The sequence below is a fragment of the Lemur catta genome, chromosome 15, assembly GCF_020740605.2.
Source record: "Lemur catta isolate mLemCat1 chromosome 15, mLemCat1.pri, whole genome shotgun sequence".
Taxonomy (NCBI): domain Eukaryota; kingdom Metazoa; phylum Chordata; class Mammalia; order Primates; family Lemuridae; genus Lemur; species Lemur catta.
Window position 1 is genome coordinate 51781974 of NC_059142.1, and position 14296 is coordinate 51796269.

Consider the following 14296-nt stretch of genomic DNA (forward strand, 5'->3'; position numbering starts at 1 on the left):
TTCATGGTGACATTGTAGTCTTTGCAAGTCATTTACCTCTTTTCTCCTTTTGACACAAGGGATAATCAAATGTCAGGAGCCTCTCCGGCGACCCTTTTCTCCACAGTGCTGCTGTGGGTGACAAGGCACAGACAGTCATTTTTCTCCATGAGGGACTCAGACCTCTAGGCTTGAAAATCAAGCCTCTGTGACACAGCCCTCTCGGGCGAAAGAAAAATTGGCCAGTTAAGTAAACTCTAACATGCATCTGAGTCTGGGGTTCAGTTCCCAGTGGGGGGCGTGGGAGCCGCCTGGGCATTCTTCTCAGCTCTGGCCAAAGGCGTTTCCCTCGTCCAAACACCAGGCAGCAGTGTGGGGAGGGGAGGAAGGCGATGGAGATCACAGAATCCTTGGAGCCACCAAGGAACACAGAACAGGCAGCCCCGCTTGTGGGAGGGACCTGGGTGCAGACCCCACTGAGCATGTGCCTCCTCTGGGCCAAGCTCACCCCAGGCAGCTTTTCTAGAACTACCCTAAAGGCAGTGATCGCAAAAGCTCATTTGTACTCTCCAGTCTGCACCAAGTTATCAGTTTGCAATGAATTCTCTTTTCATTTGCCTCCAAAGCAGCTGTGTAGCAGTGTCCCCACACCCCTCCTTCCCCACACCCCACCCGCCTCTTCCAGATCTGGGCTGTGCCTTTCCAAGAGCCGAGCAAGGCTCGGGGGGCAGTGACAGGCTTGGGTTCCAGGAAGACAAAGAGGAAGAATGAGCACCAAAGGGACCGGAAAATCATAAATAAATGTGCTGAGCCGGAAACTTTCTCGTGCTTAATTAGGAATTTGTTCTGCCATCTGTTGAAACAAGGCCGGGGGAGATTGCGGGCCCGAAGCTCTGCCAGGGAGCCTTCAGGCAGGTTCCTCCGAGGGCTTTTGCTCTCTCTGCCCTCATCAGCCTCCTCAGCCTCAGAATCCCCCTCGTGCTGCCAGATGACTGAAAGGGTTAATTGGCCTTTGCAAATAGCGACTGTCCAGGAAAACTGTCAAAATATGGATGACAAGTGACAATGCCCATTCATTTCTTACGCTCCCCAAATCAGTTCCGAGAAGCCCAGGCTGTTCAGTTTGGGGTACGTGGGATTTTGGGGTACCTGGGATGCAGATGCCCCCGCATCTTCATGTGTGGGGAGGGTCTTAGCGTGCTGTGCCCAGGCCTTAACAGACTCCTGGCAGCCCCCATGTCAATGGTTGGCTCCCCCCGGGCAGCTGCCTGCCTCACATCTGTCGTGGTTCCTGAGCACATGGCTTCGGGGCTGGGGGCTGGTGTGCAGCAGTGCCACGCCTACCAGTTGTCACACCTCCCACTTGGTTCCCTTCAGTGTGGTTCAGACGGTGTGTACTCCCAATGCTCACGGACAGCCAGGGTCCCTGTCTGTGGTGACGTGGGGACTCACATCACTGAGCAGATCGTGTATAAAGAACTTACTAGCACGGTGCCCAGCACCCAATCAGCATTCAGAGCTGAGCCTCGATGAGCATCACCCGCACTGTCACACTGAGAGTGGCCTCAGAAGGACCCTCCCTTGGGGCTGGCCATGAGACTGGGGACTTCAGCCACCTCCAGAGAGAGCTGTGGCACTGGGCGTCCACAATGGGTGTCCCAGGGAGATCTTGAAGCCCCCAGGTTGGCTCTGTACAAACTCCCGCCACACCCCACTGTGGTCTCTGGTATACACTGGGCAGGGAGCCCTCCCTGCACCATCGCCCCCCAGCCTCCACCCCCACCCGAGAGGGTGGAAAGCAGGCCCCTCTTACAGAGGGGCAGGGGCTCCCTCTCTGGCTCCCAGCTCCCTGTCAGCAGCAGGGAGGCTCGGGTTAGGGGAAATGCAGGGAAGGTGCTGTCTTCGTGCCCACAGGCCCAGTGCAGGGGCCTTAGAGCCTGAGCCTTTAGCAGCTAAACAATGGCCGTAGGCTGTTCCCACTAGGGCTGCCCAGCCACTGCCCAGCCGGGCCTCCTGGGCTGGATGGGGCCAGGGTGGCATCGTCACTTCAGCCCCATTACCAGCTTTCCTCTGGCAGATGCCTGCAGACGCCTCCCACTTGGGGACACGAACAGCTGGCTCAGCTCGGGGTGCCCCATTTGGCGTTATTAAAAAACTGATTCTTTCTAATAAAGGCTGCTCTGGAGCGCCGCAGCCCATCTCGGGCCTGGGTTGTCGAGAACCCACCGGGCTCGCTTCCCTCTGATTGTGTATTCAGAGCAGACGCCGCACGCAGCCTTCCCGTGTCTGTGTTCCCGCAAAGTGGGTCAGGCGCCGTCTTCTCCAAGCGGCGTTCGTGGGTGAACTTGAGCCGCCTCCTGAAGTTCTCGGCCCCGCACTCCCACCTCCCCCTGGCAAATGCCCCAGATTTGTTTTCCAAGCCACAGGGAGGGGTGGGATTCGGCAGTGGTGGCAGGCAAGGCAGGAGGTCCCCAAGAGGAGACTATCACATGGGGACATGTGGGCTTTCTGGTGTTTCCCTGTCCCCAGATCTTCGACTGATCTCTGTGGGGGGCCTCCCAGTGGGATTGCTCCGATCTGTCACTACCAGCAGCCAGGGGTCTTATGTGTCTGGGCCATCTGTTGCCCGCTGCTGCCAACTTGGCGTTTGAATTCCTTCGCAGCCACTCAACTAGTGCCTCTTGGGAGCCTGGGAAGGACCCCACCACCACCACCAAATGAGGACAGCACCCGCGTGCCCTCTGTGCATCCAGACATCCTCGCCCCGCCGCCAGGAGCCTGTGCCCCCCAGGCCTCTGCCACGGCCCTGCCCACCCTCCCTTTGGGCCACTGTCCAGGACTCTCCTGGGCTGGTCAGTGTCCAGCTTTCACTGGTCATACTACTAGTGGAGGGAACCCAGGAAAACCTTTCGTGTATGTTTCATTTTGGTCTTACTTTTATTCTTGGTTTTCTAGAAGTTCTCTCTGCAAGTGCATAGAGGTCAGTTTATAGGAGAGAAGCCCGGGGTTTCTGTCTTAGGGTAAAGTAGGCACTTAATTAAAGTTTGCTGGAGAAGAGCCAGCCACATGCCCCCAAATGATGTCTGTCATCAGCATCCGTCAGGACTGACCTGAGGGTTCTGCTCGGCCTGAACACAGGCCGTTGCTCTTCTGGCTGCACCTCTCCTCTGTGCAGCCTTTGTCATCAGCAGCTCTGATCTCTGTGCCCCCGAGGCTTGTGCAGACTGGCCACCAGACAAGGATATCTACTTCTGCCCAGGAGCTTGGTGGCTAGCTGCCTGGGCACTGACAGGGCAAGGGAGGATGTGTCCCAAGTCACTCATGGTCGTGGGTTGAGATATCTGACCCGACGATGGTTACAGGCACAGCCTCTGTGCAGAACTGGGTTTCACACGGGCAGGGTCAAGTGCGGCAGGGTCAGGCAGTCATGTACATCTGCAGCACTGATGTGACCCACAGCAGCCCTGGAGCTCCAGAACTTACATGCAGGCCAGGGCAGTTGAAACGTCCTTGTCCCGCCTCTCCTTGTCATCCTCACTCTTCCTTTCCTTCCTGTCTCTGCATCTAGCTGGCTGCTCCAGAGCAAAGGGCTGAGTGGCCTTCAGTAAAGGTGACAGTGCCTGAAATTTCCAATCTCCAGGAAGGAGAGTAGTCGGCCAGCAGCCAGAGGCCCCTCGGCCCTGCCTTCCAGCAATTACAGCTGCGCTTGCTCTTGACAGCTTAAGAATGAAAAATTGAGACCCTGCCCTCCCAGGCACCGGCTGTGCTCCGGGGATGTGGAGAAGTTGAAGGATGGAAAGGCTGGAGCTCCTGACTTCCTGCCTCAGAGGCTCGGGTGCCTGCCCGGGATCAGCTGCCCCTCCTGCCACACATGGGAAGAGGAGGACTCTGCTCTGAGGCCTTTGAGCTCAATAACTCAGCCACAGGGTAGAGCCCAGTCCTGTAACATGGATTATTTCAACTTCTCTTCTCCTGTGACAGGATGAACAGAGCTAAAATCCAGAAAGCGACAGGGGCTGGCCCTCATGGGGAGGGAGTCCACTTGGCCTTAAATGTCCTAGTTAGCAGAAACCAGAGTGATTGCTGGGTGAGCTGTTAGAGGCAAGACCAGCAAACAACATATGTCTCACAGGCCTGAGATAAAAATCTGCCCCAGGGCCAAGATGCTTTTGGTGATGAGCATGTCTGTGGAGAGTGTCCCGTGTTCCCCGAAGGGAACTCCTCCCAGTCAGAGACCAAGTGTGGCCTTTCAGGGCGTGAAAAGAGCCCCCACCTGACCCACAGCCTATGCCCTGGTAGAAGGTGACACCAGAGGAAGGATGGACCAGCATGGGCTCCAGAGAGCCCATTTCCCTCCTCCAGAGAGCACACACCCAGAGTCCCCAGATGACAGAGTGGTGGGCACAGCTTGGCCTTGTGTGACCTTGGAAACAGTGGGGGGTACAAGAGGAGAAACCAAGGGTCAGTTCACAGAGTGGTGTGAGCAGCGTGTCCGGGGTCGTCCTTGTCCCCTACCCCATCCCTGACCCCTGAGCCCCAAAGTTAAGCTGATGCCAGTGATGGGGTGTCCCTAGGAAGGGTTCTGATACCAGCTTGACCTGGCTGAGAAGGGAGTCACGAGTATGACCCCTGTCCCCCTCCTCAGAGCATAAGCATTCAAGGAGAACTCAGGGTTGACAAGGTTTCTCCTCCTTGCCTGGGAACCGGCTTTCAGAACAGGAAACGGGTTTCTGTGATGGTAAAAGGAACTTAGGTTTTGAGCAATTGCTACGGGGAGGCTGTGCCCCAGCGCATCACTGCTCCGTCGTTCCATTCCCTCTGCGCCATCTCCACTTTGAAAGGTGACAGAATGGAGTTCACCCCAAGGTTACACAGCTAAGTGGCCGATTCAGGAGTTGCATCCAGTGTGGCTTGGCCGTTTCCAAGACGCGACAGTGTCTTGGGGCATCACTCACCCCCCACACTGTAGGCTTCTTGGGCTCCTTGAGCCAGCGAATGGGGCTCTGCTTCTCAGTGGTCGGTCTGACTGTTTAAGGAACAAACGCCCAGTCACCTCTCCTCCTTTTTGGTCCAAGAAACTGCCTGGTCTTCAGGGGTTCTCAACTCAGGCTGGTCTTACCCATCAGCCCTCCAGAGACAGCCCTGAGCTCGGCACCGTCCAAGGGCAGGGCAGTGGCGAAGGAGGGAGCTCGCACAAGTCCTCCCCCAGACCCAGCTTCCTGCCCGGAGCGCCAAGGCCCGAGCTGGTGGCGGGCACAGCACTGCCATTCATTATCATCAGCACTGGCATGTCGATTCTCTGCTTGGAAAAGAGAGTGCCGCCTCCAGACAGCTGAGGTGATGGATGGCCTCCACCTTGCATGTGTCAAAGCCAGAGCCGTGTGTGGGGTTTGGGCGAGCCAGGCTGGAGCCTCCCCCAGCCTCAGGACATCTGGGGCCGGGTTCAGAGGTCAGAGGTTGCAGGGGCAGCTCTCCAGGAAGCAGCCCTGCCAAGGAAAGGCTCAGCCCAGCCGCTGGCTGATGGAAAGGGGCTGGGGCGGCTCACGCAGGGGGAAGCTAGTTAGACTCACCCTCGGCTGTCAGAGTCATGGCTCCGCCGCCGTGTTCCTTATCCCTTCCAGGCCCTGCCCAAGGCGATGAGCAGGCTGAGGACATGGCCTTTGGGCAAGAGCTGCTGGGCAGAGCCCTCCATGGCTCCCAAGAGGCTCTGTTCCAGCTCGTGCCCTTATCGAGATGTCCCTCGGACTCAGTGGCCCAGGACCACGGGCTACTTCCATAGTACCCCAGGTCTAGCCACTGCCTCCCCTCTATAGGGCGGCCACCCTGGAAGTCCCAGCCCGAGAGGACCCAGAGCCTGTTTGTCCTCTGGCTTTTCAGGGAGTAGTGCAATGTCACAGTTCCACCCTAGGTCTCCAGTGTCCCGGTGCAAATCAGGGCAGGTGGCAGGGTTAGAGTTAGGGGACCTGGGCTGAGGTTGGGGGCAGGAGGCAGAAATCTTTCAAATTCCCACTAGGTCAGGTGCTTCGTAGGTACACACACACCACACACACCCACAGGCCACCTGGTCACAGTGAACCCTCGCTGCCCGATAGAAATCCAACACCAGTCACCTGGGGAATTTTTAATTTTTTAGTAGCTACATTTAAAAATAACATACTTATTTGACATACCAAAAATAAATAGCTTTAACATGTAATCAATATGAACAAATGACTAGTGAGGTATTTCATGTTCCTATTTCACACTGAGTCGTTGAAACCCAGTGTGTGTTTCACACCTCGGTGCAGACAGCCACGTTCAAGTGCTCGGTGGCAGTGGGTGGCACGAGCGGCCGTGGTGGCCAGCACAGCTGTAAATGCCTCTCGGGCCTCTCTGTCAGCTTGATGGTTTCATTAACATCTGGGAGAGCTCGGGCAGGGTTGAGGCATGCCCAGAGGGGGCCCTCGCATAGTGTCACAGCCTCTCGAGGATGAGGAAGAGGGTAAAACCACCAAGAGGGACCCCATACCCATCCTCACACATCCACGATGAGCGCTGCCCAGTGGCCCATGCCTCACGCCGGCCCCACACAGACCCCAGGATTCTGCAAGGGAGGCGCAGTCCTGCACAGGCCACACCGCCACACTCTGAGCAGCAGGGAGCGCCTCGCCACAGCTCGGAGATCAAGCCATGCCAGCCTGGCCGCTCCATGTGCTGCCAGCCTCAGAGCCCCTGGAAAGAACTCTTCCCTCTCACACCTCCAGCGTGAGCCGGCACTCAGGCTGCGGACGGAGCTGGCTTCTGATGACTGATTGCTGTCCCTACCCACATAGACCCAAGAGAGGTGAGCTGGGGGTGCTTGTTGGACTGTCGACAGCATCGGGCCCAGGGCCCCCACCCCAGACACCTGCTCAGCACCCGTTTGGCCCCAAGAACACATCAGCTGTGACTGCTATAAGGTCTTGGCCTGTAAGTCCCAGTGCTCCTGCCCCCAGGCCCCGAGGGGAGGTTCCGAGGGCAGAGCTTACCCGAAAGGAGAGATGCAAGAGAGATGGGCGGGTGTTTACTCTCATCCTTTTATAAACCGGCACTGCCCTGACCCTTTGGCACATGCTCAGAAGGACTGGCCTGTCCTACTGCCTGCCCAAGCCGTGGATGGATGGGTGGACAGACAGACAGCTGGCTCCTGCAGGGACTTCTTATCTGGCTCTGCTGGAGGGTGGGGCTGTCTGGGGAAAGCACCATTTCTCTTCTGTATCTTGGTATGAAATATCACCTTGACCGCCACACTTGGGGTTGCTGACATCCCCGAGAGTGGAAAGCTGATACTAATGTGCCCCCCTGGCCTTTCCTGGGCTCCTCCCGACACTGCAAACTGGACGCGCCTGCACTGGCGGGTCCTGAGGACGGTGCCCTGCGGCGGGTGTGTTAGGGCTCCTCGGAAAGAGAAAGGAGATGTCTCTAAACCGGCCGCTCGTGGCTCAGGATGTGTGCCAGTTCTGTCTCGGCTGCAGAGATAACGGTTTGCCTTCCGCGCCTGTCTTCCTCACTCCCCGCCGAGGTGTCGGACGTGTGGGAGACGGGGCGCAGGCTGTGGCTGGGGTGGGTAGTGTACTGCGGCCAGCTGTCAGGATGAGTCCGTGTCACGGGGCCTCAGCCAGGCTCTGCCTGTCAGCATCCCCAGGGGGCCCTGACTCCTTGTCACCACCCTGCATGGAGCCCCTCCTCCTAAACTGAGTAGGCTGTGGCAGCCACACATGTGGAGGAGGAACAGCCCAAAATGTCCTTCCAATCCCTTCTGACACCTGATTCCCCTCGGGGACCCCCCACCACGTGGCCTTCCACCCTTGGGCTTAGACACCTCCCGCCACAGGGATCTCATCATCTGCCCTGCAGCTGACGTGACTGTTCACCAGTTCTTTCTTTTATTGTCATTTGTCTCCTATAACTTCCACCTGTTGGTCCCCAGGACTCTAGGCTCCAGAAGGACAAGGCCCATCCCTCAGTGCCTGATCCCCAGATGCCCAGCATAGCGCTGGCACTCAGCAGACACTCAGTACGTCTTAGTGGGAGGAAGGAAGGAAGGAAGGGAGGGAGGGAAGGAAGGAAGGAAGGAAGGAGGGAGGGAAGGAGGGAGGGAAGGAAGGAAGGAAGGAAGGAAGGAAGGAAGGAAGGAAGGAAGGAAGGAAGGAAGGAAGGAAGGAAGGAGGGAAGGAGGGAAGGAAGGAAGGAAGGAGGAAGGAATCGTCTGGTTGAGCCCGTCAGTGACACAAAACAGTGCAGTGGTTTTTACATTGGCAGTTACTCAGGTATTAGAAATCTCCTGTCCCCATTTGTCACTTTGCAGCTGAGCCTTCCGAGACCCGACAGCCACTCATGTGACGTGGTGTCAGCCTCCCTCCCCTCTGCATCCTCCCTGGCTCCTCACCCCGTGGAGCGTGACTTCCCATGTGTGGTGCAGGTGCACGTGGGTGTGGGTTCTCTGGCTGCAGCCCGTGGTAGGTCAGAGAACAAGCCGACAGCCCTGCCTGTGAAGTCCTGGATGTCTGGTCCCCAGCATGTCTGGGGAACGCTCCCTGCTCTGTCCCACCTCCGCACCCGTCTGGCCTCCCACACGGCCTCTGCCGGGGTGGCACAGCGGCGGCTGGCCAAGCCCTGGGCTTCGGTGTGGTGCTCCGAGCCGCGTCCTGGCAGGGTCTCTCACAGTCTGTCATCCTCGTTTCATCTTGATTTATGATCAGACCTAATGAGTTTTTGGAGCAGCTGTCTCCCACGGACAGGGCGATCAATCTAGGAGATGGCTGTTGAACTCTGCTCCTCCTGCAGCCTGGGGAGGAGGGGCCTGGGACAAAGGGGAGGGGTTCCAGGGCGGGGCAGGTGGGCAGTGGGGGTTAGGCCTCTGCCCGCTTTCAGCACCCCTCAAGGTCAGAACCCCACCAGGTCCTCCTCTTGCATTTTCTCTGTCTCCTGTCAGAACCCAGGGGGTAAGGTGGTGCTGGTGCCTTGTAATCTGGCTGGTTTGGAGACTGTGCTGGAACACCTCCCCTCCCTCTCCCCCCCCCCGGGGGACAGAGCCCAGCGCCCATCTTCATGTCTTCATGGTAGGGGGAACCGGAGGGCCTTTCCTCTTCCAGGTTAGCTGGGGCTCACCCCACCCCAGGCCCAGGCCGTCCTACAACCACCGCTGTCCCTGGTGTAAGTGCCCCTTACCCACCTGCAGGCCTTCCCCCCACTGGAGTGTGAGCGCCCTGAGGGCAGGCTGGGCCTGGCACACAGCGGGGGGGAATTCAGGGGCTGAGTGAGCTGCCCCTCCTTGCAGGGAGGTGCTCAGGTTTGCCCTACCCCAGGGCTGGTGGCATTTCCGTGCTGCCAGCCTCCGCTGGTCGAGCCTTTGACAGAACAGCGCAGGGTGTGACTAACGGAAGGGCACGAGTGAGACTTGCTCCTGGGTCTGTCCCCCCAGGTGCTTGTCGGGGAGCTGCAACCCCACGAAGTGACCACTTTTCAACACCCTTGGAGTCACCTCCCAAGAGCTTCTAGCATCTTCTTTTCACTCCTGGATGGCAACAAACATCCAGCCTGTGAGGGTAGAATATTTGGATTTTGAAAACAGACCTGTTGTTTTTGGACATGGATTTGATTAGGAGAATTAAAAGAACAAGATGGGTGACTGATCTAGGTAGTGGCATCATGGGGTGAAACTAATTATGGCTAGACCGTTGGGAGAAGTTTTTTTATCACCACCACCATGGCTTTGTAGGCCATCCTGAAAGTTCAGGAAGATGTCCTACATCATCACCGGCATAAAATGCAGCCTCCCGAGACAGCAGCTCTGAGGACCCCACTAGTAGGCATACGCTGGGGGCGGGGAGGTGTGCACATACATGCACACGCTCTGTAAAGCCAGTCTCATTCCTTTGGAAACCTACCCCGTAAGTTTGTGTGTTCACACCGGGAAAGCCCCAGTCAGGCTGTCCAGGCAGCTTGCCTTGAAGCCAGCCAGCCAGTTTCTCGCTGCCTTTCTTTGGAGATTTAAGGCTGGGGAGTTAGAGGAGCAGCGAAGCGCTGGCCTGCGTCCGGCCGGAGAGAGCAGTGGTGGGGGGTGTTCATCCTCCTCCTCCTGCCTGCTCACCTGCCAGACCCCGGGCCCAAGGCCGAATAACAGGCTAGAGGATTCTTCCACTTGCCTCTGTCTAAATTCATGCCAGCCTTGGCCGGGGCCAAGTGCCAGGTCACAAGGTGGCACCCTGAGGTGGCAGTGGCAGCCCAAGATGTAAATCTTGCCTTACGGCAGCTGCCCCCTTTGCCCTGACCCTGCCCTCCTTGTGGCAGAACTGTCTGCTGCAGCCTCCTGAGTGACTAATCACCTGGCGGCCCGGGCCTAGCTGCCAGCTGCACCCCTGACCCCGCTCAGCTGTTCTGTGATCTTCTGGCACGCGGGACTCCACCTCCAGCCCGTCTAGTCTTTCCCGGGTACCCCTCCTCCACCTCCTGCCCCAGCGCACCCCTCCCACACCCACCCCCAGAAATCTCTGGGAGGAGCAAACTACCCGGGGTCCTGGGCTGTCCCACAGGTGTCCTGTGCCCCCCACACGCAGAGGGCTCACCCAGAGGCAGTTCGAGGGAGAGGGAGGAACTAGGTGACCACTTCCCCTTGACTGACCAGGGCTGGGAAGATTTGCAGTGCCCCTGGAGCGTTGGGAGTCGCAGGGCCCTGGAGTGGCAGGGACTGGAGCGGGCTGCGAGAGTCAGAAACAAATCATCTTTGCTAGCAATTTTCACAGGCTTGTTTCCACGCTCCCTCCTCCCCTCTGTCCCCCACAGTGTCAGGCAGTTCTGATTAAAGGTAATAGATGAAGACTCCATCCTACTCCCCAGTGACGTCGGGGGAAGACATTGCCTGGCTTCCTGTGGGTCCCAGCAAAACCACCCCTTCCTTCCAGGAGTGGGCGAGTATGATGTGGCCTGAAGAGGACAGTGGGGGTCCCCCTGGCCTCCCACCCAGGGAAGAGCCCCTGAGCCTCTGACGGGGCCCCAGACAGGAGGGGCTAAGCCACCTCCTGGCCTCTTCCAGACCACTGCACCATCATGCCTGCCTGTGTGCTCACCAAGAAATGTCACATGTCCTCATGGGTTTTACCTGAGGGATGGGGCACAGGCTAGATGGGCACACGCAGCTGCCCCCAGGGCCAGGGCGTCTTACCGGAATCACCCGTTTTACAACAACAATCTGTCAGGTTGTTCTGAACAGAGACAGCAGGGATTGGACTCCAGAAGGACGCAGGGACACTGGTGGTCTCTGTGTGTGTCAAGTAGCTAACAGTGACAGTTCTGGGTAGTCTAGATAGGAGATAGCAGAAGCCAGAGGGACTCACAAAGCTCTGGGAGTACTGTCTTCTCAGAGTGCCGGACGCTTGTCCGCTGGTGGCGCGTTTTCCTGAGCCCTGCTGCGTGCGGGCTCCGCTCGGCCTGTCGCTGGGCAGCCCACGCCCTGGAGCGCAGGCTGGCGGGCTGTCTGCAGGGGAGGCGAAGCCAGCCTGGCCCCGTCAGCGAGAGAAGCCTGTTTGCTCTGAACAGACAGGGCCACAGGTCCCCTTCCACTTGCGCAGCAAGTCACCTGTCCCCAGCTGTGCCACCAGGCTCAGGAGAACAGAGCCATGTACCATGTGTCTCCAGCCTTGTGGCCAGCAGCTCAGGACTCAGCAGTCCCCAGCGTTGGTCCTTGGTGCCACGTTTCCCCTAGAGTGACCCTGGCAACTTCCTGCCTGTTCTAGGCCCCTGTTCACCTTCAGCTGTATCTAGTAGGTGCCTTTGGCCCAGGGGGACCCCTCCTCCCAAGTGCTCTGTGCCCACTGCCTCCACCCCCCAGCTCCCCAGACACACATCTCTTTAAACCAAGGGAGGAGGAATGAGCATGAGTCGTGACCAGCCTGCTGCCTGCCAGGAAGCTGGCAGAGCCCCGAAAGCCCCTGACCAGGGTTCGGCCGCCTCCAAGAAGGCAGAGCTGCCGCCGCCTCTGCAGTGCCGGGCCACCCTGCTGATGGCCTGGCACAGCCCTGTCCCTGCGTGCCGAGGCCCCCTGCTCAGGAGAAGGGGGAACAGGGCACAGAGAGGCCTGCACAGACCTTCCTAAGAGAAGCAGCCGCTGTTGGCCTGCCCCAGACGCGGCCTTGGGGCTGCATGAACGTGCAGTTAACAATTCTTTCTCATGGGGCTGCAGTCCCTCCACAGGCTCCCAGACCAGAGCCCGCCCAAGGCAGGGCTGTGCCCGTCCCCCCGGCTGACCCCCCGCCCTTGTTTTCCAGCCTTCGCCGTCATGATCGTGCTGGCGCTGGTCCGCATCGCGCACGGCCACGGGGAGGGGCACCCGCCCCTGGCCGACCTCTCTGGGGTCCGGAACCTGTTCGGGGTGTGCGTGTACTCCTTCATGTGCCAGCACTCGCTGCCGTCCCTCATCACCCCCGTCTCCTCCAAGCGCCACCTCACGCGGCTGGTGTTCCTGGACTACGTGCTGATCCTGGCCTTCTACGGCCTCCTCTCCTTCACCGCCATCTTCTGCTTCCGCGGGGACAGCCTCATGGACATGTACACACTCAACTTCGCACGCTGTGATGTCGTGGGCCTGGCCGCCGTGCGCTTCTTCCTGGGCCTCTTCCCCGTCTTCACCATCAGCACCAACTTCCCCATCATTGCCGTGACCCTGCGCAACAACTGGAAGACGCTCTTCCACCGCGAGGGCGGCACCTACCCGTGGGTGGTGGACCGTGTCGTGTTTCCCACCATCACCCTCGTGCCCCCCGTGCTCGTGGCCTTCTGCACCCACGACCTGGAGTCCTTGGTGGGCATCACGGGCGCCTACGCGGGCACCGGCATCCAGTACGTCATCCCCGCCTTCCTGGTGTACCACTGCCGCAGGGACACCCAGCTGGCCTTCGGCCACGGGGCCGCCAACAAGCACAGGTCCCCTTTCCGCCACACCTTCTGGGTGGGCTTCGTGCTGCTCTGGGCGTTCTCCTGCTTCATCTTTGTCACAGCCAACATCGTCCTCAGTGAGAGCAAGCTCTGACGGCAGGACGGGGCTGGTGACGGCAGCCTCCCTGCCCGCAGAGCCAAGATTTGGTCGCCTCCCAGGACTTCTTGGGGCAGGTGAGGCCATGGCTCTCAGAGGGGACCCTCCGCCCAACCCCGGGGGTCTTCTCTCCTCCCCAGACTCTGCCCAGTGGGCACCTGGCCTCGCTTACCGGGGGCTTTCCTCCCAGACCCTCCTGCCTGGGCGCACGCGGCTGCCCCTGGGCCAGGACTCCTTACTGGAATCACCCCATTTTACAACACGCTCCACCCCCCACCGCCAGAGGCGGGCTCCTCCCCACAAGGTGGGAGATGCAGTGCTGGCACTGCCACTGCGCCATTCATACCAGCCCCCTCCTGTGGCCCTGTCTGGAAAGTCTCTACGAGCAGCTGCTGCCTCTCCGGAGGCGAGTCCCAGGCGCTAAGCATCCTAGCCAGGCCTGCCTGTGATGGGCAGGGCCACCCTTCCCGCCAGGCCTGGGAGTCACTAAGTGCCGCTCCTAGAAGAGGGCCTGGCTGGCCCCGATGACAAGAACAGGAAGTGCTAATTGGGCCCAGGGCCTGGACCAGAGCTGCGAGGGCCCTTGCTGTGGGCGCCAGCTCCAGAGCCGCAGGCTGGAGGGAGCTCCCCTGCCCCGGGAACACAGCGCCTGTGAGCTGGGTTTAAAGCCCAGAGCTTGTGTCCCTGAAAGGGCCCCGCTGCTCCCCTGGCTGCCCCACTGGAGCCCTCAGGACCTCCTGCAGTGCAGGGGGCCGCTAGAGGGAAGCCACCCCCACCCAGCGCCCTCAGTGGCTTGGGAGGGCCCCGGGGTCCCACCATGCAGGAGGTCCAGCTGCTCCCACCTCAGTGACTCCCTAAGGAGCCAGGTGTGGGTGCTCGGTGTTCCTGCTCTTCATGTCCTTTGGGTGACATGGGGTTGGATGGGGCACCCAGCGCCATTCCCCAGCCACCTCCTACTCACGGTCATACACACCCCTGGGGCCAGCCTCCTCGGAAACACAGGTGACTCGAATGAACTCTGCATTTTCAATGTGCCTTCTCCTGCTTCAGGACCTGGGGTCCTTCCTGACCCTGCCTGGCTTGCCCCCAGCCCCGGCCCGCCCGTCCTGGAGCCCGGAGCAGCTTGCCCGGGAGCTGCCTCTCTGGGGCGGGGTCTCAGGCCCCTGCCCCTCCCTCTCGATTCCAGTGCCTTGCTTAGCCCTCCCGGGGAACCTCCCTGCGACCCTCCCCTGCCTCTTACTGTCTTCGGGCCTGGGACAGAGCAAAGAG

At 59.5% G+C, this 14296-nt stretch overlaps 1 protein-coding gene across 3 annotated transcripts in view; it reads left to right on the forward strand.

Annotated features, from left to right (window-relative positions):
• Nucleotides 1-13032, forward strand: part of TMEM104 (transmembrane protein 104) — a 53084-nt gene extending 40052 nt beyond the window's left edge. For all 3 annotated transcript variants that reach the window (XM_045569861.1, XM_045569860.1, XM_045569862.1), the window contains exon 10: nucleotides 12264-13032. In XM_045569861.1, coding sequence (XP_045425817.1) covers nucleotides 12264-13024 — 761 coding nt within the window. In that variant the 3' untranslated portion in view covers nucleotides 13025-13032. The remainder of the gene's footprint in view (nucleotides 1-12263) is intronic.
• The last annotated feature ends 1264 nt before the right edge of the window (nucleotides 13033-14296 follow it).